Source organism: Phyllobates terribilis, unplaced genomic scaffold, assembly GCF_046119375.1.
Source record: "Phyllobates terribilis strain yellow unplaced genomic scaffold, ASM4611937v1 Scaffold_1__5_contigs__length_1240528914, whole genome shotgun sequence".
NCBI lineage: Eukaryota > Metazoa > Chordata > Amphibia > Anura > Dendrobatidae > Phyllobates > Phyllobates terribilis.
Window position 1 is genome coordinate 771136199 of NW_027362761.1, and position 23416 is coordinate 771159614.

The window sequence follows — 23416 nt, forward strand, 5'->3', positions numbered from 1 at the left end:
CTGTTGGTGGATGCAGCGAGACATGATGTTCTAGATGTGCTCAATCGGATTCAGGTCTGGGGAACGGGCGGGCCAGTCCATAGCTTCAATGCCTTCATCTTGCAGGAACTGCTGACACACTCCAGCTACATGAGGACTGGCATTGTCCTGCATTAGGAGGAACCCAGGGCCAACCGCACCAGCATATGGTCTCACAAGGGGTCTGAGGTTCTTATCTCGGTACCTAATGGCAGTCAGGCTACCACTGGTGAGCACATGGAGGGCTGTGCGGCCCTCCAAAGAAATGGCACCCCACACCATTACTGACCCACTGCCAAACCGGCCATGCTGAAGGATGTTGCAGGCAGCAGATCGCTCCCCACGGCATCTCCAGACTCTGTCACGTCTGTCACATGTGCTCAGTGTGAACCTGCTTTCATCTGTGAAGAGCACAGGGCGCCAGTGGTGACTTTGCCAATCCTGGTGTTCTGTGGCAAATGCCAAGCGTCCTGCACGGTGTTGGGCTGTGAGCACAACCCCCATCTGTGGACGTCGGGCCCTCATACCACCCTCATGGAGACGGTTTCTAACCGTTTGTGCAGACACATGCACAGTTGTGGCCTGCTGGAGGTCATTTTGCAGGGCTCTGGCAGTGCTCCTCCTGTTCCTCCTTGCACAAAGGCGGAGGTAGCGGTCCTGCTGCTGGGTTGTCGCCCTCCTAAGGCCCCCTCCACGTCTCCTGGTGTACTGGCCTGTCTCCTGTTAGCGCCTCCAGCCTTTGGACACTACGCTGACAGACACAGCAAACCTTCTTGCCACAGCTCGCATTGATGTGCCATCCTGGATGAGCTGCACTACCTGGGCAACTTCTGTGGGTTGTAGAGTCCGTCTCATGCTACCACGAGTGTGAAAGCACAGCCAACATTCAAAAGTGACCAAAACATCAGCCAGAAAGTATTGGTACTGAGATGTGGTCTGTGGTCCCCACCTGCAGAACCACTCCTTTATTGAGGGTGTCTTGATAATTGCCAATAATTTCCATCTATTGTCTATTCCATTGGCACCACAGCATGTGAAATTGATTGTCAATCAGTGTTGCTTCCTAAGTGGACAGTTTGATTTCACAGAAGTTTGATTTACTTGGAGTTATATTCTATTGTTTAAGTGTTCCCTTTATTATATCTTTTCATGGGACAACATTGAAGATATGACACTTTCATACAATGTAGTATTCAGTGTACAGTAGTAGTAGTAGTAGTCAATGTACAGCTTGCACAACAGTGTAAATTTGATGTGCCCTCTAAATAACCCAACACACAGTCATTAAGGTCTAAACTGCCGGCAACAAAAGTGAGTACACACCTAAGTGAAAAAATATATGTTTATATATACACGTGTGTATTTTTTATATACAGTACAGACCAAAAGTTTGGACACACCTTCTCATTTCAAGATTTTTCAGCATTTTCATGACTTTGAAAATTGTACATTCACACTGAAGGCATCAAAACTATGAATTAACACATGTGGAATTATATACTTAACAAAAAAGTGTGAAACAACTGAAAATATGTCTTATATTCTAGGTTCTTCAAAGTAGCCTCCTTTTGCTTTGATGACTGCTTTGCACACTCTTGGCATTCTCTTGATAAGCTTCTAGAGGTAGTCACCGGAAATGGTTTTCACTTCACAGGAGTGCCCTGTCAGATTTAATAAGTGGGATTTCTTGCCTTATAAGTGGGGTTGGGACCATCAGTTGTGTTGTGCAGAAGTCTGGAGGATACACAGCTGATAGTCCTACTGAATAGACTGTTAGAATTTGTGTTTCCTCCCACACTCCAAAGACATACTGATAGGGAATTTAGATTGTGAGCCCCAATGGGGACAGTGCCCATAATGTCTGTAAAGATCTGTGGAATTAATGGCGCTATATAAGTGAGTAAAATAAATAAATAAAAATTCTATCAAAACCGCAGAATGCAGCCCAATCAATGCTACATCACTAGAATCTGGGTCTCTGCCCTTACATTAGGCTGCTCTAAGATGAGGTAGCAAAAACCTGGTGACAGATATCCCTTAAAGACCTTCTCTAAGGATAAGTTATGAATATCATATGCCCAAAGAACCCCTTTAAATATACGAAACAATAAATAAGTGCCAATAACTTTAAATGCATAAGACACATGATCACTAGGTATCCTATAGGTTACAGCTGATGAGACCAAACAAAGCTATGAAAAAGGTGTTATGCACACGCCCGGGCTAAGCGGCGTGTGCGTGGGATTGGTAGTGATTCCACTGGACCGTGCCGGAGAGTGAATGCCTGGAGGGGCGTGACTAAGTATTCACCCGATCCGACCAGGGTCGCACGACGGCATACGACGCCAGTGCACCAAGGAGGAACCGAGCAGAGGGACCAGGTGCTACTCCAGGACAGACCCCGGACACGGCTGTTGACCCACACAGGGGAATACAGGAACAGGCTGGTAGGCTGGCACACAGACTGGTATGCAGGCAGGCGGGTATGCAGGCAGGGGGGTAAAGGCAAGCACAGCTAGAGTGCAGACAGGGAGGCACTAGCAGGTAGGAACACAGGCGGGATAGGACCCAGTACACACCGGGACTCAGGAACAATACAGGCAGAGGGTTACAGGCAAGCACAGCTAGAGTGCCGACAAGGCTGAGCAGGGAGGACAGGGCTCGGTACACACGGAACAGACAGGAAGGGAAAGACAGAGCCAGATACTCACACAGTGCTTGCAGAGACAATAAGCAGGAGTTAGGTACGAGTTCAGACTCTGCAGAAAAAGGAAGGGAACGGACATAGAGGCAAAACAGGTAAAGGACAGGAGAGAGTTCAGACTGGAACTGAGTGTACGGAGGAGACCGACACTGCAGAGGGATACAGGAGCGGGTCTGGGAATATGGCCCCCAGAGAGGCGGAACGAACAGGCAAGGAGCGTGTTCAGACAGGACAGACCAGACGCAGGAGCGGGTCTAGGAAATCGGCCACTAGAAGGCGGAACGAACAGGCAAGGAGCGTGTTCAGACAGGACAGACCAGACACAGGAGCGGGTCTAGGAAATCGGCCACTAGAAGGCGAGAGGAACAGGCTAGGAGCGTGTTCAGACAGGACAGACCAGACACAGGAGCGGGTCTAGGAAATCGGCCACTAGAAGGCGAGAGGAACAGGCTAGGAGCGTGTTCAGACAGGACAGACAAGAGAACACAGAAAGGAGTCAGTTCAGACACGGGAGCTGAAACCGCAAAGCAGGAGACATACAGGACTCAGTTCAGACACGGGAGCTGATACCGCAAAGCAGGAGACATACAGGACTCAGTTCAGACACGGGAGCTGATACCGCAAAGCAGGAGACATACAGGACTCAGTTCAGACACGGGAGCTGATACCGCAAAGCAGGAGACATACAGGACTCAGTTCAGACACGGGAACTGATACAAAAAGCAGGAGACAAGAGACGGGACCTGGCACCTTCAGAGTGCAAGCACACACTGAAGGAAACACTATGCTCAGGCAGGGATAGAAGGGAGCTGCTGAGCTATATACCAAGTGACAGACAGCAATAGGCTGAGGACGCACAAGGGGTGTGACCCACCGCAGGTACAAAAGGCAGGAAGTGATCGGGCGCCGCCCTTAAGCAGCAGAAACAGACACAAACAGACAGCATGGAGGGAAGCCAGAGAGACATTCTGGACAGGAGATCAAGTGCGCCCTCTTGCACAGTGGGAGATGGACCACCATGCAAGGACGCCGCCAGGTATGTTACAGTACCTCCCCCCTTACGCCCCCTCTTCTTCAGGCCTGCCAGAATCTTCCGCAGGGAATTCGAGGGCCAGTCGTTCACTGGGTTGGAGGGGGACAGAGACTTAAGGGTAATCTCTGCTTCGAGGTACATCTTGTCAAGCTCACAGGAAGAAATAGACGGGTTATCACGTACATAATGAGGAAAAGTCACTGTCTCTTTGTTATCTGGTGGTATCCCGGAGGATTCAGGAAACAACTGGAGGTCCTCCGCCGGGTCAGAAGAGTGCAGAGGCTCAGAGAAAACAACTGCTTCAGAGTACACTAGGTCGGACTCACTGGAGGAAGCAGGCGAGGTATCGGGTACCGAGTATAGGAAAGTCTCTGTCCATTCACCACCAGGTGGCACCCCGAAGGGTTCTGGAGACAGCTGGCGGTCCTCCGCCTGGTCAGAGGGGTGTAGAGACTCACGGGTAACCTCTGCTTCAGAGTACACTAGGTCGGACTCACTGGAGGAAGCAGGCGAGGTATCGGGTACCGAGTATAGGAAAGTCTCTGTCCATTCACCACCAGGTGGCACCCCGAAGGGTTCTGGAGACAGCTGGCGGTCCTCCGCCTGGTCAGAGGGGTGTAGAGACTCACGGGTAACCTCTGCTTCAGAGTACACTAGGTCGGACTCACTGGACGAAGCAAGCGAGGTATCAGATCCAGGATATAGGAAAGTCTCTGTCCATTCACCACCAGGTGGCACCCCGAAGGATTCTGAACACAACTGGAGGTCCTCCGCCTGGTCGGAGGGGTGTAGAGACTCAGGAGTAACCTCTGCTTCGGAGTACACTAAGTTGGACTCACTGGACGAAGCGAGCGAGGTATCAGGTACAGAGTATAGGAAAGTCTCTGTCCTTTCGCTACCAGGTAGCACCCCGAAGGGTTCAGGAGACAACTGGAGATCCTCCGCCTGGTCGGAGGGGTGTAGAGACTCGGAGGTAACTACCACTTTGGGGTACCCATTGTCAGGCTCACAGGACGAAGCGGACAAAGTATTGAGTACCGGGTGTAGAGAAGTCTCTCTCCATTTGTCATCGAGTGGTATCCCGGAGGGTTCAGGAGGCAACAGGGGATCCTCCGCCAGGTAGTAGAGGTGCACAGACTCTGAGGTAACCACAGCTTTGGAGCATCCTTGGACATGCACACCGGTTAAAGAGAAAGAAGCATCTGATGCCGGGTGCAGGAAGTTCTCCTGTGTGGAGTCTGGATGGGCAGAAGTCTCTTCGGCCAGGAGAACTGGTGCACTACCCACGCACATTACCCATTGGGGTTTCTCCGGGATACAGGGAGATGAAGCTTCAGTAGGGACTTCAAGGTTGGGGTCAGGAGGTCTCAGGGAGGACAGACCCTGGCGTGACGGCTTGCCTCTAAGTCTAGCACGTCTGGGCTGCCTCTTGAGGTTGAGAGAAGTATTCCGGAAAGCGTAGTCACCCTGTGAGGATTCTGGGTGGGCAGTAGTCTCATTGGGCTGGAGGACTATTGCGCTACCCACACACATTACCCGTCGGGGCTGCTCCGGGATATTGGGAAGTGAAGCTTCAGCAGGGGCTTCAGAGTTAGGGTCCTCGAAGACCATACGAAAGGCCACCAGGAAGGCCTGCAGGTCAAGGATGACAGGATCCCATGCTTCCCATAGGGGGGTGACCCATTTCAAGGCATCACCCGCTAGGTAGTCAATCATAAAGGCCACTTTAGCCCAATCGGAAGGAAAATAGAGAGGGTAGGCCTTAAAGTGTAGCATGCATTGCTCCACAAATGCACGACACTGTCTTGGATCCCCATAGTAACGTGGCGGATCCGCAGGAACGAGGGCTGATAGATCCATCTGGACGGGTGCGTAACTCGCCTGGAACTCAGCTAAAGGGGGAAAAAAATTTATTTATTTTATTTTAATGCATGTATTCGCTGGAAAAACTTCTCAAAGAGCGAAGGCCGTGGGGCTCAACGGGAACCATGGCCTGAGCATGCTGTTATGCACACGCCCGGGCTAAGCGGCGTGTGCGTGGGATTGGTAGTGATTCCACTGGACCGTGCCGGAGAGTGAATGCCTGGAGGGGCGTGACTAAGTATTCACCCGATCCGACCAGGGTCGCACGACGGCATACGACGCCAGTGCACCAAGGAGGAACCGAGCAGAGGGACCAGGTGCTACTCCAGGACAGACCCCGGACACGGCTGTTGACCCACACAGGGGAATACAGGAACAGGCTGGTAGGCTGGCACACAGACTGGTATGCAGGCAGGCGGGTATGCAGGCAGGGGGGTAAAGGCAAGCACAGCTAGAGTGCAGACAGGGAGGCACTAGCAGGTAGGAACACAGGCGGGATAGGACCCAGTACACACCGGGACTCAGGAACAATACAGGCAGAGGGTTACAGGCAAGCACAGCTAGAGTGCCGACAAGGCTGAGCAGGGAGGACAGGGCTCGGTACACACGGAACAGACAGGAAGGGAAAGACAGAGCCAGATACTCACACAGTACTTGCAGAGACAATAAGCAGGAGTTAGGTACGAGTTCAGACTCTGCAGAAAAAGGAAGGGAACGGACATAGAGGCAAAACAGGTAAAGGACAGGAGAGAGTTCAGACTGGAACTGAGTGTACGGAGGAGACCGACACTGCAGAGGGATACAGGAGCGGGTCTGGGAATATGGCCCCCAGAGAGGCGGAACGAACAGGCAAGGAGCGTGTTCAGACAGGACAGACCAGACGCAGGAGCGGGTCTAGGAAATCGGCCACTAGAAGGCGGAACGAACAGGCAAGGAGCGTGTTCAGACAGGACAGACCAGACACAGGAGCGGGTCTAGGAAATCGGCCACTAGAAGGCGAGAGGAACAGGCTAGGAGCGTGTTCAGACAGGACAGACAAGAGAACACAGAAAGGAGTCAGTTCAGACACGGGAGCTGAAACCGCAAAGCAGGAGACATACAGGACTCAGTTCAGACACGGGAGCTGATACCGCAAAGCAGGAGACATACAGGACTCAGTTCAGACACGGGAGCTGATACCGCAAAGCAGGAGACATACAGGACTCAGTTCAGACACGGGAGCTGATACCGCAAAGCAGGAGACATACAGGACTCAGTTCAGACACGGGAACTGATACAAAAAGCAGGAGACAAGAGACGGGACCTGGCACCTTCAGAGTGCAAGCACACACTGAAGGAAACACTATGCTCAGGCAGGGATAGAAGGGAGCTGCTGAGCTATATACCAAGTGACAGACAGCAATAGGCTGAGGACGCACAAGGGGTGTGACCCACCGCAGGTACAAAAGGCAGGAAGTGATCGGGCGCCGCCCTTAAGCAGCAGAAACAGACACAAACAGACAGCATGGAGGGAAGCCAGAGAGACATTCTGGACAGGAGATCAAGTGCGCCCTCTTGCACAGTGGGAGATGGACCACCATGCAAGGACGCCGCCAGGTATGTTACAAAAGGTAACAATAGAGCTCTATCTATACGTTCTTCTCACTAAATTAGAATTTAATTTAGAAGTTAATTTATTTCAGTTCTTCAATACAAAAAGTGAAACTCATATATTATATAGAGTCATTACAAACAGAGTGATCTATTTCAAGTGTTTATTTCTGTTAATGTTGATGAGTGCGGCTTACAGCCAATGAAAACACAATAGTCATTATCTCAGTAAATTAGAATAATTAACAAAAAACACCTGAAAAGTCTTCCGATACATTTAAAAAAGTCCCTTAGTCTGTTTCAGTAGGCTCCACAATCATGGGGAAGACTGCTGACTTGACAGATGTCCAGAAGGCAGTCACTGACACACTCCACAAGGAGGGTAAGTAACAAAAGGTCATTGCTAAAGAAGTTGGCTGTTCAGAGTGCTGTATCCAAGCATATTAATGGAAAGTTGAGTGGAAGGAAAAAGTGTGGTAGAAAAAGGTGCACAAGCAACCAGGATAACCGCAGCCTTGAAAGGAAAGGATTGTTAAGAAAAGGCCATTGAAAAATTTGGGGGAGATTCGCAAGGAGTGGACTGCTGCTGGAGTCATTGCTTCAAGAGCCACCACACACAGACGTATCCAGGACATGGGCTACAAGTGTCGCATTCCTTGTGTCAAGCCACTCATGAGCAATAGAAGCGTCTTACCTGGGCTAAGGAGAAAAAGACCTGGACTGTTGCTCAGTGGTCCAAGGTGTTGTTTTCAGATCAAAGTAAATTTTGCATCTCATTTGGAAATCAAGGTCCCAGAGTCCGGAGGAAGAGAGGAGAGGCACACAATCTGCTTGAGGTCTAGCGTGAAGTTTCCACAAACAGTGATGGTTTGGGGAGCCATGTCATCTGCTGGTGTAGGTCCACTGTGTTTTATCAAGACCAAAGTCAGCGCAGCCGTCTACCAGGAAATTTCAGAGCACTTCATGCTTCTCTCTGCCGCCAAGCTTTTTGGAGATGGAAATTTCATTCTCCAGCAGGACTTGGCACCTGTCTACACTGCCAAAAGTACCAATACCTGGTTTATAAACAACAGTATCACTGTGCTTGATTGGCCAGCAAACTCATCTGACCTTAACCCCATAGAGAATCTATGGGGTATTGTCAAGAGGAAGATGAGAGACACCAAACCCAACAATGCAGACGAGCTGAAGGCTGCTATCAAAGCAACCTGGGCTTCCATAACACCTCAGCAGTGCCACAGGCTGATCACCTCCATGCCACAACGCATTGATGTAGTAATTGATGCAAAAGGAGTCCCGACCAAGTACTGAGTGCATTTACTGAACATACATTTCAGTAGGCCAACATTACGGATTTTAAAAACATTTTTCAACCTGTTGTTATAAAGTATTCTAATTTACTGAGATAATGACTTTTGTGTTTTCATTGGCTGTAAGCCATAATCATCAACATTAACAGAAATAAACACTTGAAATAGATCACTCTGCTTGTAATGACTCTATATAATATATGAGTTTCACTTTTTGTATTGAAGAACTGAAATAAATTAACTTTTTGATGATATTCTAATTTAGTGAGAAGCACTTGTATCTATCATGATGAGCATAAGAAACAAATATAGAACCAATAAATTAGTACTAACTATAAATTAATAAATATAACACATTTTTATGTTGCACCAAAAACAAAAAAGAAAAATATTAGCTTGAAAATTAAGTTTATAAAGGAATTTTAAGGACCAATTTTTACTTACCTGAGTGACTGATCCAGGGTCAAACCCGTGAAATCAAAAAATTTGAGATATTCTTCGGCCACAAGCTTGCTGAAATCATTACTGAAAGAAAGCAATGACTGTGTTTGTGATTTTCACTCTTCATTGTTTAATTAGAAACAACTTCCTTTAAAGAGCTCTTTTGACAATAATTAAGAGCTGCAGGCAAATTACAGAGCAGCAGATTTTAAACAAAGGTAGAAAATAGACTATATAAAAATATAATTACTATGGACGAATGAGTCATGAAATTTGCAGATACTGAAATTATGGCTCATTCATATTTAACCCTTCTGTTCTTTTGTGCCTCAATAAAGTTTTACATAAACCCACACAGACATTTCAGCGTAGGAAGAGTTAGCAAAACATTATGTTCAGTTTGAAGTAAAGAATGGTTTATTATAGATATTAGTTCCCAGCAATGCATAATTGTACATGAATACGAGCCCACATCAGTGGTCCTAACTCAATGGTCAATTAGATAACTCCCCCTTGGATCAACCCACCTAAGCATTCGAGTGCTAAGTCCTCAGTGTTGAAAAGACATGCAAAAATGGGAATGTAATTCCTGGATGATTGGTCACATTAAATGTGCCAATTAAAGGTCTTAAAGAGAACCTGTCAGCACCATTTTGCAATGTAAAGTATAGACATGGCTGTAATGGCGCTGATTACAGTGGTACCTGTGGCGAAGAAATCCGCTTTGTTGTTGTTCTTTAATCACCATTTGAAGTTTTCTCCTACCTGGCTGTGATTCTCCGGCCCCTCCGGTCTGTGAATGACCTGCATCCGGTCTGTTGGAAATCTCAGCAGTGACCTGTCACTCACAGACTGCGGGCAGGCTGAGGGGCCGGGGAATCACAGAGCGGGGGCAGGCAGAGGGGCCGGGGAATCACAGACCAGGGACAGGCGGAGGGGCCGGGGAATCACAGACTGGGGGCAGGTTGAGGGGCCGGGGAATCACAGACCAGGGGCAGGCGTAGGGGCTGTGGAATCACAGACAGGGAGGAGAAGACCCAGGGTGCAGTCCGGCCCCTCTGCACCGAAATCTAATTAGCAGAAAACTTCAAATGCTGATAAAGAAGAACCACAAAGCGGATTTCTTCACCAAAGGTATCAATGTAATCTGTATTACAGCAGCAGTACAGCTATGTCTTCACATTACAAAATTGTGCTGACAACTTCTATGTAAGGGCTGATTATCTTATTTCTAAAAATGTGTTCATATACGTTGTAGCAGTGTTGCATTTTTGTTTGTTTTTTTGCTACAGTTGTGGTTCTACCACAATCACGGCAAAAAAATGCAACACGGACACAATGATTGAATGCAGCCTTGTGGTCTTGCCTTAACAGCAGAAATAAATACAGTTCAATAATTGGCATCTGACTTATCAATACTTACTTGGCATCTAACTGCACATGTACTATATAAACCATTAAAATAGGTTAGTAAATGTGCCTCTCTCAACCTCTATTATTTCAGAAGCCTCAAGCCACACTATGACTACTGCCAGGAGAGTATACAGTAGTTTGCATTATTACTTTAGCTTTGTGAAGCTGGCATGTGGGACATCAATAAAGTAACAGTGGGCATTATTACTACGGTGACTGTTCAATGCTGCAGCTCCTGCCAGAGGCCTTGAGAACAGGGCATCCCATCATGATGAGAAAAGTTCATTTTCTGGCTTCCAGTCACACTGAGAGTCTCTATAAAGGACATGCTTAAAGGGGCTGTCCCGGACTCATATCTTTTTTCATTATTTCATTATGGGCCTAACAGAGGCAACTACTTGCCTGTTCTATCCGGTACTGGCTCAAAGTGGCCACAGACTTCTCCTGCCAGCAATTCAGCTGCTTAACGTCAATAGAGCAGTTCTTCTCCTTTCCAGCTGCTCTGTCAACAGGGCGTGACTGCTGACGTCATGCTGATTGACAGTGGGCTCCCCACAGTTAGCCAGCGGGGAGCTGGCTGTCATTCAGCATGACGTCAGGAGTCATGCCCAGTCAACAGAGCAGAGCGGGAGAGAAGCCGCTGCTCTGTCGAAAAACGTCAGCAGAAGCTGAATCACCAACAGGAGTGGTCTGTGACCACTCTGTGCCTGCAGAGATCGGCACAAGGCACAACAGGCTAATGGGTTTATCCAGGATGATTTAATTTTTTTTTGCTAACTACCTGCTTGTAAGTTCTTAGGCCCATAGTAAAAAAAAAAAAATGAAATCGTCCTGGATAATCCCATTAATAATACACTCCATATCATCATCATCACATTAGTTGCATACTGTATCTGTGCACTTGGTGGATCACAGATTTCCCTAAGTGCAAAGTGAATCATTCAACAGGGGTCCAGCACTTTTACCTTTAAAAAAAATGAGTGCATCCAATTGAAAAGTGCCCTGCATACAATGTACTGTACTATTGGTTCCAATGGCTTACAATCACAGATTGATTGGGCTACACCAGTATGTAATTTTATAGAGGAATATGACAATTTTCAGTTAAAAATTGACAGTCAGCTGAAAAGCAAGGGGCCCATACACTTTTGCTACACAGGGTCCCCTTACTTTCTATGTAAAAAAAAAGATAAATAGTATGAATTAAAGAAGATTAAATTAAATAACTTTCCATCATTTCACTCCCTATTAGTTTATTGCTTAGGGTCTACCACACTTTGGCTATCTTTTATTCACTTCCCTATGGCTGCTCTTGTTGGCTGCTACTGATCAGGCACCATCTTGAATTTTAGGCTTCAACCAGCTTTCTTTTTTTTTTTTTCTTTTTTTTTTTAGACTATCCATCTCATGATGCATCATCATAGAATCAGATGGGCAGCTGGATTAAGTACTTTTCCTGTCTCCTGGTTGAAAGTGTGACTATCCACCCTTTATAGTAGGACAATCTAAGTGATTTCATCTTACGGGACTTTCTGGTGGTTGCAATTGCCATTCCAGTATGATACTGAGAAAGAAAAAGATAGGGAAAAAACAGCAAGAAAAAGAACAGGTAACAGATACATAAATTTCATAATGAAACATATGGGGCACTTTAGCTATGGTTCAAAGTTTCTCTGTTGGCCACGTTCACATGTTCAGTATTTGGTCAGTATTTTACATCAGTATTTGTAAGCCATAAGCAGGAGTGGAATAGATGTAAAATTCTGACGAAATACGGAACGTGTGAACGTAGCCTTAAATGGAATCGGTCAGTAGAATTTCACCTCTCAAACTATTTGTCCATATCACTCTTTCAAAGACCAGGCAAGGAATAGATCTGGAGTGACAGAGGCTTCTGATCTATAGCCTCATTTACATATCAATTCAAACATTGATTTCTCAGTAATGGAGGAACAGACTGGCCATGTAAAGGTATAGCTGGACTTGTCTCTGAGAGAACTACATGGACTTATAGTTTGGGGGGTGAAATCCGCCTGATATGGACCCTTTTAGGAGCTTCAATTTTTTCAGAATTAAGAGTTTTAGATTCCAAAATACATTTTTCTTAAATTCCCTAAATGAATAAACTTTGCAAATAGTTGTGTGTACAACTCCTGTACAGACGTATGTGTCTCCATGGTTCCTAGCTAAAAGTCAACTCTCTGGTTAATTCTGCAGCCAAATTTGTCCATACTTCTTGCTAAGTTACACTGGGCAAGGTCAACAAGAAACAATGCACAGGTGAAAGATTCTAACTTCAGGATCAGGTTATGTATCCTGCACCATAAAGACACATAGGTCAGCACATAACTAAATAATATTTACTTACTTTTATTTTCTAAAGAAATTTTTAAAACATCATAAACTCTATGGGCCTCATCTGTCTCCTAACTTCTAAGAATTTTTGACTTGCGGATTTTTGAAACCAAAAGCTGAAGCAAATTTAAAAAGGAGTAGTAGGATTTTTCCTACATACTTTTGTTCTCTTTTAGCATTAGCTTATAGTATAAAAGCTGCATCAAACCTTGAAAAAAAATTGTCAAGAATCTCTATGAGCTTGCTTACACATTACGCTTTTGCCGCATTTTTCAGCGGTTTTCACCCATTTTAATGAATGGGGAAAACCACATCAAAAACGTGTGTTTTTTAGCAGCTTTTTTCTTGCTTAACGCATAGGATTTCACACTGATCAGCCAAAGCGGCCTATACAGTTGGGAGGAATTCTTACAATGCTCCTGAAGCCATCTGCATATTATATGAATTTCCATAACAGATGCTGTTTGCCAAGTAGAAACTAATTCATATCAGTAGCTAAAATTCCAGCCAGTCATTGAGCTACAAGCCAGGAAAGTGTATTGCAGTCAGTTACATGCATGTTGTGTTTCTGACCTCATTATACGTCTTTTGTTATCATACGTACTTTTTCCCCAAGTGCTTTGCAACATCAGAGCGCTTAAATCCGTCCAGCTGGTAGAGGCGCTTGGCCAAGCGTTTAGCAGCTTGTACATTACTATTGGTCCCATTGCTGAGGTTTTCAGTGCTTCCTTTTTCAAGGATTTCAGTGCTGCCCATGTCATGTGAGGCCTCTAGAGATCTTCTGCTGGGTCCCGCATCACTGCAAAACAAGATATAACAAATCCTTTATGCTACATGTCAAAAAGCAATCAGTGTATATATAAGCAAATAAAATGTATGATATACACTATATAACCACACCTGTGATATAAATACGTGCCGCAAACAATAAAGGTATATGCAAAGGGTAAATGTGTCCTTTTATACAATAAAACAAGCAGTATATCAATCATTTACCATAATGCATAATATTAATGACTGTTATAGCCCTGTCCTAATCTCCATAAGGCAGCACAGACGAAGATCAAACCTGCATTTTTCAGATAGGCAGCACGGTGGCTCAGTGGTTAGCACTGCAGCCTTGCAGCACTGGGGTCCTGAGCTCAAATCCCACCATGGACAACATCTACAAGGAGTTTGTATGTTCTCCCTGTGTTTGTGTGGGTTTACTCCGGGTTCTCCGGTTTCCTCCCACACTCCAAAGACATACTGATAGGGAATGTAGATTGTGAGCCCCAATGGGCTGATAATGCCTGTAAAGCGCTGTGGAATTAATGGTGCTATATAAGTGAGTAAAATAAATAAATAAATAAATATTAGCTCTAATATGACTTATCATAAATCAAGGTAAAATAGACAACCTACGCTAAACACTAACGTGATCGTGTAAAGCAATAAGTGCTACTGTGCCTATTAACAGCTTCAGATGTGCGTTCACAATGATCTGTGTCACCTCTGAAGAAGGTTCAGTTAAAGGCTAAAGATTAATGACTAATGGCCGTCCGCTCAGCTAAGTTATGAAGAGTAATCTGAAAGAAACTATTCATATTTATTGATGTGTGAAGGATGGTGTATTAATATTCATATGGAGAAGGCTTCTAAGCAGTATGCAAAAGTTATTATTCAGCATCCCTATGAATATTAATACAAAACCAAACACAATTATATTATATTGTACACAGCATATTTAGATCAATTTCTTTAGATATCCAAACTGCAAATACCATTAAAGTGGTAGTCCCATGAACAAAGTCCATTGTAATTAATAGATCTTGGAATAATAAGAAGTTCCACAATTGGATGTGTTTAAGTAAAATGTTCCTGTGCTGAGATAATCTTATAAATGTGCCCCTGCTGTGTACTGTGTAATGGCTGTGTCTGACCGTACAGGAACATGGTCTGATCATACCACATCTCCTGGGCAGGGGAGGACGCAAAAGACTATACAGACAGTACAGCAGGGGATCGCAAATAATTCTTTCTTTGACAGAAAACGTATTTTAAAAACAGGCAGGGAAATGCTTTATCTCACAAAAAGAATCAGCTGCGATCCCTGCTGTAATGTCTGTATACTCTCTTCTGCTTCCTCCCCTGCCCAGGAGATGTGGTATGATCAGACCATGTTCCTGCACGGTCAGACACAGCCATTACACAGTACATAGCAGGGGCACATTTATAAGATTATCTCAGCACAGGAAAATTTTTTTAAAACACATCCAAATGTGGAAATTATTATTATTCCAAGATCTATTGATTAAAATCAACTTTAAAATTAACTTTGTTAGTGGAAAAACCCTTTTAAAGTCAATATAAGGAAACAAAAACATTTTAAACTTGGTACATACAGTAGACCACCTGCAACTGCCATAAAAACAACCTGATTTACAAACAAGAGCCCGGATCAGAAGGTTTTATTTGGTATTCACATAAAAAGAAATAATTTCAACACAAAAGGAGGAGAAGAAATGGGGTAAACATGGAGTTATAAAACCAAATCCCTCCTTTTTAAAGGACCCCAAACATCTTCGATGAAATTAGACCCAACCCGCCAATTTGCAACAGGACCAGCCAACAATCTAATGTGCATGGAGGCCTCCCGTTGGTATTTCAAAGACCGACCCCATTGTTTTCAGGACATATAATGCTGCCAGAAGTATTTGGCAGCGGATTTCTTATCTCTCACCACTGTCAACACATGAACGCTCAGCTGAGCGTGATTAGGTAAACTGCTGCGAAAACTACTGATTCTGGGTGCCGTGGGGGAGTTGGAAGGTGTGGTATTCGTATATGCAGGACTGATAAGAGCCCTGTCAGGAGCTGGGAGGGAAGAGTAGCCTGGTGAGCAGCTAACTGCTGAATAGAAATCAATGGGCTGGAGAGATTTCGCTGGTATGTTAGGAGTTACCTCCTCTCCTGGAATGTAACTAGTGCACACACTCCGCCAGGCTCTGGTGGTCGAGCTCCATAAAAAATGCTGTACACTATGTAAAATAAAAGCTCTAGTAGAAGAAGAATGAAAGCAGATAAGAAAAGCAAGTAAATTGCAAACTTGCTTATTTTCATTAGCAGAAGAATGAAAGCAGATAAGTAAAGCAAGTAAATTGCAAACTTGCTTATTTTCATGATAACTAATTAAGTACCATGAGAAAACCCCTTTAATTACCACCAATACACCTTTTTACTGACCTGATGAGAAAGAGAATAAGCATCTGAAGGGTTAAACTTCCTGACAAGAGTTTTGAATATTTTGAGGATTTTTTTTTAAATTGTATAACTTTTGGGTGATTTCCAATATATAGGCCCCTCGAAGTCACTTCAAGACTGAAAAAAAAATTGCTTTTAACCCTACTAAAAGCATCCTAACAAGATAAAAGTATGTTTGAAAAATGATGCTAACATTAAGTAGACATATGGGAAATGTTATGAACTTTTTTTGTCTAGAACTAGCATAACTAGGTTTGAATATTGCAAATTTTTGGAACTTTGTCAAATTTCCAATATTTTTATAAATAAATACAAAACATATCGAAGTAAATTTACTACTAACATAAAGTACAATGTGTCATGAAAAAAAAAATAACAATGTCAGTATCACGTGTATGTTGAAACATTTTATTACTACATATCTGACACATGTCAGATGTGAAAACTTGGGCTTGGTCACCAAGGGGCTAATGCTCTCTTCACATATATGAACAGGTTCCATCACAGATTTTGTGATGGCTACACAGTTTTTATAGCTTGTGTAAAATGAATTTGTAGGATATCAATTACACTTTTCCAAGTGTTAAAAAGCTTTTACTTTCGTCTATTCGTGCAATGATGTGTCCTTCCAAACCGTTTTAAAGATAAAGGAAAGTTCATCAACAAAAATGATTGAAAGTTAGTAAAACAGTGTTTAGCCATGCCTGAATGATGGCCTCCACCAGGTAGAGTATTTTTTTTTTGTTAAGAGCCGAAAGTGCACTGGGATTTGTCAGGGTCTTTATACCCAAAAATTACCATAATGGTTTACAGGGAACAAAATTAATAAAATACATGTAAGCCAAATTATGAACTTTGACCAGAATAATTATATTTATAGTTATATTCCATAGGCAATTGAATAGGTTTACTGTTGAGGTCTCACAATGAAAACAAGCAACCACTTGGCAGACTCTAATTTTTCAACCCTTGGATGCTATCAGGTATGATCTGTGGCAGACATGTAGAAGTATATTTAGATATCTGGCTGCAGTGAGATGGTTACATGCTTGTTCCAATGCAAATAGGATAGTGGAAGGTGTCCGTGGAGGAGCATCCAGTTGCAATTTGGTTAGGGTAGAGTCATAGTATAGTCAAGTATGATTTGGAGTAATTTATAGATTCTGGTAATAAGGTAATGATGTACCAGAGAGGAATTAGATTCCATTATAATCCTTACCTGTGATGCTAAATTATCGATGACTAAGTTTAGCAAACTGATCCTCCTGATCAATCAGGGTTGCTGCCGTAAGATGTGTTAGTGTACATGTTAATCCATAAAAATTGTTCCAGCTCCAGAGGGTCAAAATAATGCTTTTTTATTGATATAATGAAAACTTCATAATCCAAGTGGAAAAATAGTAGAAAAAAACAAACTAGTTTCGGATGCAAGCAAGCATCCTTAATCATGGCATGTCTATAAGACATTGTGTGCATGTACACTAACACATCTTGCGTACCTGCATAGATTTTGAAGCAGAAGAAAAAGCCCAAGATGTTTTTCTTGAAGCACCTTCTCTGACGTCTTATGCAATGCCATTGCGGAAGCTTTATTTTTTAAATTAAATTTTCATTTATAGCATAGTGGCGGCTTTCAGGCAGTAGCCGCCTAAAGAATCGGTGGCTCAGTGGTTAACATTGTTGCTTGCAGCGCTGGGGTTCTGGGTTCAAATCCCACCAATGCCACCAAGAACAACATCTGCAAGGAGTTTGTATGTTCTCCCCGTGTTTTGTGTGGGTTTCCTCCAGATATTCTGGTTTCCTCCCACACTCCAAAGACATACTACTGGGAATCTAGATTGTGAGCCCCAAAGGGGACAGTGATGATGCTGTCTGTAAAAGCGCTGTGGAATTAATATATATACGGTAAGTGAGTAAAACATATAAATAATAAAGATTAGTCAGATTATTTCCTTTAGCTACTTCACGACTTTCAAAGCCTGACACGGTTAAAAGAAGTGAAAAAAGACGCGCAACATTGCTGTGCATATATTCACTATTTTTCATGTTTGTTGAGCACTTTTACTCAGGCAGGGTCCAGGCGGAATCTGCTTAAAAAAAAACTAACACCTTAAGGACGTTGTCAATTCTCATTTTACACTTTCAATTTTCCTCCTCTTCTTTTAAGGCTATGTGCCCACGATGCAGAAATGCTGCATATTTTTTCCGCTTCTCCCTGGCAGGAAAAACGCATGCGGATTTTACATGCGTTTTTCCTGCCAGGTAGAAGCGTTTGTCAAGCGTTTTTGCATGCATTTCTGTATGCTGGTTATCAAGCGCTTTTCCAAGCGATTTTAGCATCACTTGGAAAAGTGCTTGACAACTTGGTCACACTATATAAATCAATGCAACCGGCCAGAGTCTTCCACTCCTGCCCAGATGATCGAGCATGTGCTGATTGACAGATTCATCTACTTCCTTCCCAGGCCGGTACAGACTTGGGCTGCCCAGGGCGACCCTCGGAACGCGGACGACCTAGTTGGCCTAGCAGAGAGGTACCAGGTTTTTGAGAAATCCCTCGGGAAACCAGACATCGCCACTTTCCCGTACTGGAATACCTAAAGGGGGGCAAGCTCACCACGTAGGGGGGCCTAGAGCCACAAACAAAGGGCATCCCAATCCCACTGAGGGTCCTGCAAAGGCTGTTGTTAAGGACGTAGTCTGTTGGCGGTGTCACAATCCTGGACACAGAGCTGCCCGATGTGATATATCCCCTGAACCAATGGACTGCAACATAGGGCAACGTTGTGCCTATTACGCCTATCCCGCCTATGGTGTGGACTGTCAACCTGCAAGGGGCTGCAGGCATGTGCCATATCAATTAATGGGGTCATGGTACTTGGACTGTTGAACTCGGGAAGTCTGGAGACTCTGATACCTGCCAAGTCCGTGAGAGTTCGCTGTATACACAGAGACGCCAAGGACTACCCTGTGCCCAGAGTAACCGTGGGAACAGACTGTGGTGCCCAGACCCATGAGGTCGGGATATGAGTCCATGAGGACTTGTTACATCCTTTCATATTGGTGCAAGACTTTTCCTCGTTTTGGGATTTGTGGCAAAAAGGGGTTGTACCAAATGTCTCGGACAAAAGCCAGATCCCTTGGGAAGAAACTCCATCGAAAACAAAGGTGGATGAGTTTCCCTTGTGTGTCCTTGTCAGTGAGGAGGACGAGACAGTGACTGAGAAGCCCAACATCCCTGAGTTAGAAGTGTCCAGAGAGAACTTTGGGGCTGTCTCAAGTTAGCGACCTAACCTTAAAGGGGGAGTTTAGCAATGTTAACGTCTGTAACAGGGTTGACAAGAGCCAGGGGCAGACACCAGATTCCCACACTTTGCAGTTAATGGGGAGTTATTGTATCGGGTAACCAAACTGAGGGGAGGTGATTCGCATGTTTTGGGGAGACATCTGGGTGTAGAGAAAACTCAGAGGATAATAGAGGTTCCATTGGCCCAGATTCTACTGGGAGATCCTAAATTATTGTAGGTCCTGCCCCACCTGAAAGATAACCACTCCGTCTTCTCACTTCCGCAGTCCCTTATTCCCATTACCCATGATAGAGATCCATTTGAGAGAATTGCCATGGACCTAGTAGGTCTCTTAGTTAAATCGGCATGGGGGCATCAATACATCTTAGTGGTCATGGACTATGCAACCCAGTACCCAAAAGCAGTACCACTAAGGAACTCTTTAGCCAAGAGTATAGCCCAGGAACTTGTCCATATTTTTGCCAGGATGGCCTGCCAAAGGAGATCTTGACGGACCAGGGAACCCCCTTTATGAGCAAAGTGATGAAGGAGCTGTGTAAAGTCCTCCAGATTGGCCAGCTGCGAACCTCAGTCTACCATCCACAGACTGACGGCCTAGTAGAGCGTTTCAACAAGACCTTAAACGCCATGCTCAAGAAGGTTATCGAGAAGGACGGTCGAGACTGGGACTATCTGCTTCCGTTTCAGCTCTTCTCCGTCAGAGAAGTTCCTCAAGCCTCCACTGGCTTCTCTCCGTTCGAGCACCTGAATGGTCGACATCCGCGAGGACTCCTAGACATCGCCAAGGAAATCTGGGAAGCCAAGGTCACTCCCCACCGAAGCATTATACAGCACGTTGCCCAGTTGCAGGATAGAATGGCGAAGTGATGCCTATTGTGAAGGCACATCTTCTCCAAGCACAGGAGGCACAGGCAAGAGTATATAACTGATCAGCAAGGCTGAGGCAGTTCCAGCCCGGGGACCGCGTGCTGGTGCTTATCCCCACGGTCGAGAGCGAGTTCTTAGCCAAGTGGCAAGGCCCATACGAGGTGGTGGAAAAACTGGGCGAGGTTAACTACAAGGTCCACCAGCCATGATGAAGAAAGCCTCACCAAGTATACCACCTGAACTTGCTCAAGCCGTGGCGAGATCGGGAAATCGCTGGAAACTCCTTGTCTGGGAACCTGTCCCAAAGCCAAAGTGGAGGATGTCAGGTTTGCGGAGGCTCTATCGCCAGCCCAGTGGCAGCAGTGTCGAGAACTGCTGCAGTGGAACCGTGACCTGTTCTCGGAGTTTCCAGGGCATACGCAGGTGGTGGAGCATGACGTGCTGACAGAGCCACATAGAAGGGTGAACCTTAAGCCATATAGGATTCCCGAGGCACGCCATGAGGTAATCTCAAGCAAGATGAAGGGAATGCTAGACCTTAGTGTGATAGAGGAGTCAAAAAGCTGATGGTTAAGTCCCATCGTCCTCATGCCAAAGCTTGACGGGGAGTGGTTGGCGGTTTTGCAATGACTACCGTAGGCTGAATGAAGTGTCCAAGTTTGGCGTGTACCCGATGCCCCGCGTCGATGAACTCATTGAGAGGCTTGGACCTGCGAGGTACATTACCACCCTCTACCTGACGAAGGGCTACTGGCAGATCCCCATGTCCCAGAGTGCCAATGAGAAGTCAGCCACCTTTCAGAGGGCCATGGATCGAATCCTATCTCCGCACAAGAAGTATACCACAGCCTACCTCGATGACATTGTGGTCTTCAGCCTAGACTGGGGTAGTCATCTATCAAAGGAACTGGCTATTTTGGATGCTCTGAGAAAAGCAGGTTTAACTATAAATCCGAAAAAAAGGGAAGGAAGAGGCCAAGTATTTAGGCTATATAGTCGGGAGAGGCAAAATCAAGCCACAAGTAAACAAGGTCGAGGCAACACAGAAGTGGCTGCAACCGCTTTCCAAGAAACAGGTGAGGGCGTTTCTTGGAATTGTAGGATATTACCGGCGATTTATCCCATATTTCGCTATAATTGCCACATCTCTGACCGATCTCATTAAAGCTACCAAATCAACGATGGCCAAATGGACTGCTGACATAGAGATGGCATTTCAAAAGCTGAAGATGTCTCTGTGTAAACATCCGGTTCTGATCGCACCGGACTTCAGCAAAGAATTTGTGGTCCAGAAGGATGCTTCGGAACTCTGGTTGGGAGCCTGCTGTCTCAATAGGTAAATGGGGAGGAACACCCCATCCTGTATCTGAGCCGGAAGCTCTCTTCCTGCAATAAAAACTATGCCATTGTTGAGAAATAGCGTTTAGCCATAAAATGGGCCATGAAAACGCTGAACTATTACCTACTAGGCCGTAAGTTTAAACTAGTGTCAGTCCATGCACCCCTGTGATGGTTAAGGGAAAAGAAGGGTTAAAATGCCCGGGTGACTAGGTGGTTCTTAGGCCTCCAGGACTTTAATTTCCAAGTAGAGCATAGACCCGGAAAGTTATATGGTAACGTGGATGCACTCTCCTGGATTCCTTGTTTGGTGTCTGAAGGTGCCAAAACCCCCAACTTTGGGCCTCCTGCGTCATCCACATAGCTGGGAAAATTCTCACGCCTGCGCAGAGACATCACCGGCCGGGTCGCTCCAGCGGACTTTGCTCTGCCTTATAGCGGGCTGAGTCTAAAACATAAGTGCATGCACCATTATGTTTCAGGCTCTGCCCGCAGTAGGGCAGAGCAAAGTGCGCTAGCACAAGCTGGCGTTGTCTCTGCACAGGTGCAATATTTTACCCGGCTATATGGATGACGCAAGAGGTGTCATCTATGTCAATCAGAGAAGGAGGACGGTGATCAGAAACTGGGAGAAGGGATAGACGCCTCAGCAAGGACGCTTATCGGACCGGCCTCGCAGGATTTAGATAGAGCACGGGATAATTTCAAAAGAATTTTGGGGTGTTAACATGGGGAGTCAGGGTGTTATATACTCCTTTATGGAATGAAGCACAGGTGCTGATTAAGGTGCTAGTTCAGACATGAAAACACTGGTAACAAGTTACCTTTAAGGTCCGTCATGAAATCTAGTCACATAAATGTTGCTGTCAGAGAGGTTAAACAGCAGGAAATGGAGCTAGGTCTGACCGTTACTGTTAGAGATAGATTCTGGCTGCATGACCCAGCCGGCACCTGCATTGTGTAATGCGGCCTCAGCTTCTGAGTCAACGTGCTTCATGATGGGAGGGGTTTAGAATTAGAAAATGATACTGTGAATTTGCATTATAAAATTTACCATAATTAGATTTTCTCATAATCTGTTTTGAGAAGCCTGGAAAATGTTCAATTAGAACTTTTGCTGTTGACAGATAAAGGGTGATTCACTTGCTAATTTACCCGGAAAAAATGCTGTAATTTCTAAAAGAGAAGGTCGACCGTACTGAAATTTGGACTGTACCTACTTTGGCACTTGAGAAGTAAGAGTACAATGAACCACAGTGACAGATTGGAGAAACATCCTCGTGCTGAGTAGTCTCGCCGACTTGTCGCCCCGCCGGTCGTCTCCACTACGAGAAACTCTTGCTGCACGCCTTTCTGCGTGTCTGTAATTTATGTGTGGCGCTTGCATTTCACTCCTGTCAAACTCCTTCTTCATTTACTAACGATGTACAGCTACAGTTTGGAGGAGAGTGAGGTCTAAGGGGTAGCGTTTCTCCTTATGGAGAGTGACACACCAGCTGTGGCATGTCAAGGTAAGGAAGCTTATTCGCCATGCAATGCTCCTCTGGGAAATTGAATATGCAAATTGCCTCTTCGGAGAAAAAGAGGACTTGTACTCTATAGCACCACCTATTGGAAGTAGCGATCCTACAAGTCACAATCAACCCTTTAACGAGTCATGCAATATGACTTAGGATAAAAGCCAAATCAGAATCTCAGTTTGCAGACACGGTGTTTCGGGCTGTTGGCTCTCGTCAGTGCAAAGTATGAGAACTGATTTGGCTAGGTGACAGGCTCTGGACTGAGGTCTAAGGGGTAACGTTTTTCCTTATGGAGAGTGACATACCAGCTCTGGCATGTCAAGGTAAAGAGGATTATTCGCCATGCAATGCTTCTCTGGGAAATTTAATATGCAAATTGCCTCTTCGGAGAAAAAGAGGACTTGTACTCTATA

General features: G+C 45.1%; 1 protein-coding gene across 5 annotated transcripts in view; it reads right to left on the reverse strand.

Moving 5' to 3' along the window:
• The window catches only part of PSD3 (pleckstrin and Sec7 domain containing 3), a 902747-nt gene that overhangs the window by 331589 nt on the left and 547742 nt on the right, over positions 1 to 23416 (reverse strand). For all 5 annotated transcript variants that reach the window (XM_073636968.1, XM_073636969.1, XM_073636970.1 and 2 more), the window contains 2 exons: positions 13332 to 13526; positions 8963 to 9043 (listed from right to left, as the gene is read on the reverse strand). In XM_073636968.1, coding sequence (XP_073493069.1) covers positions 8963 to 9043; positions 13332 to 13526 — 276 coding nt within the window. The remainder of the gene's footprint in view (positions 1 to 8962; positions 9044 to 13331; positions 13527 to 23416) is intronic.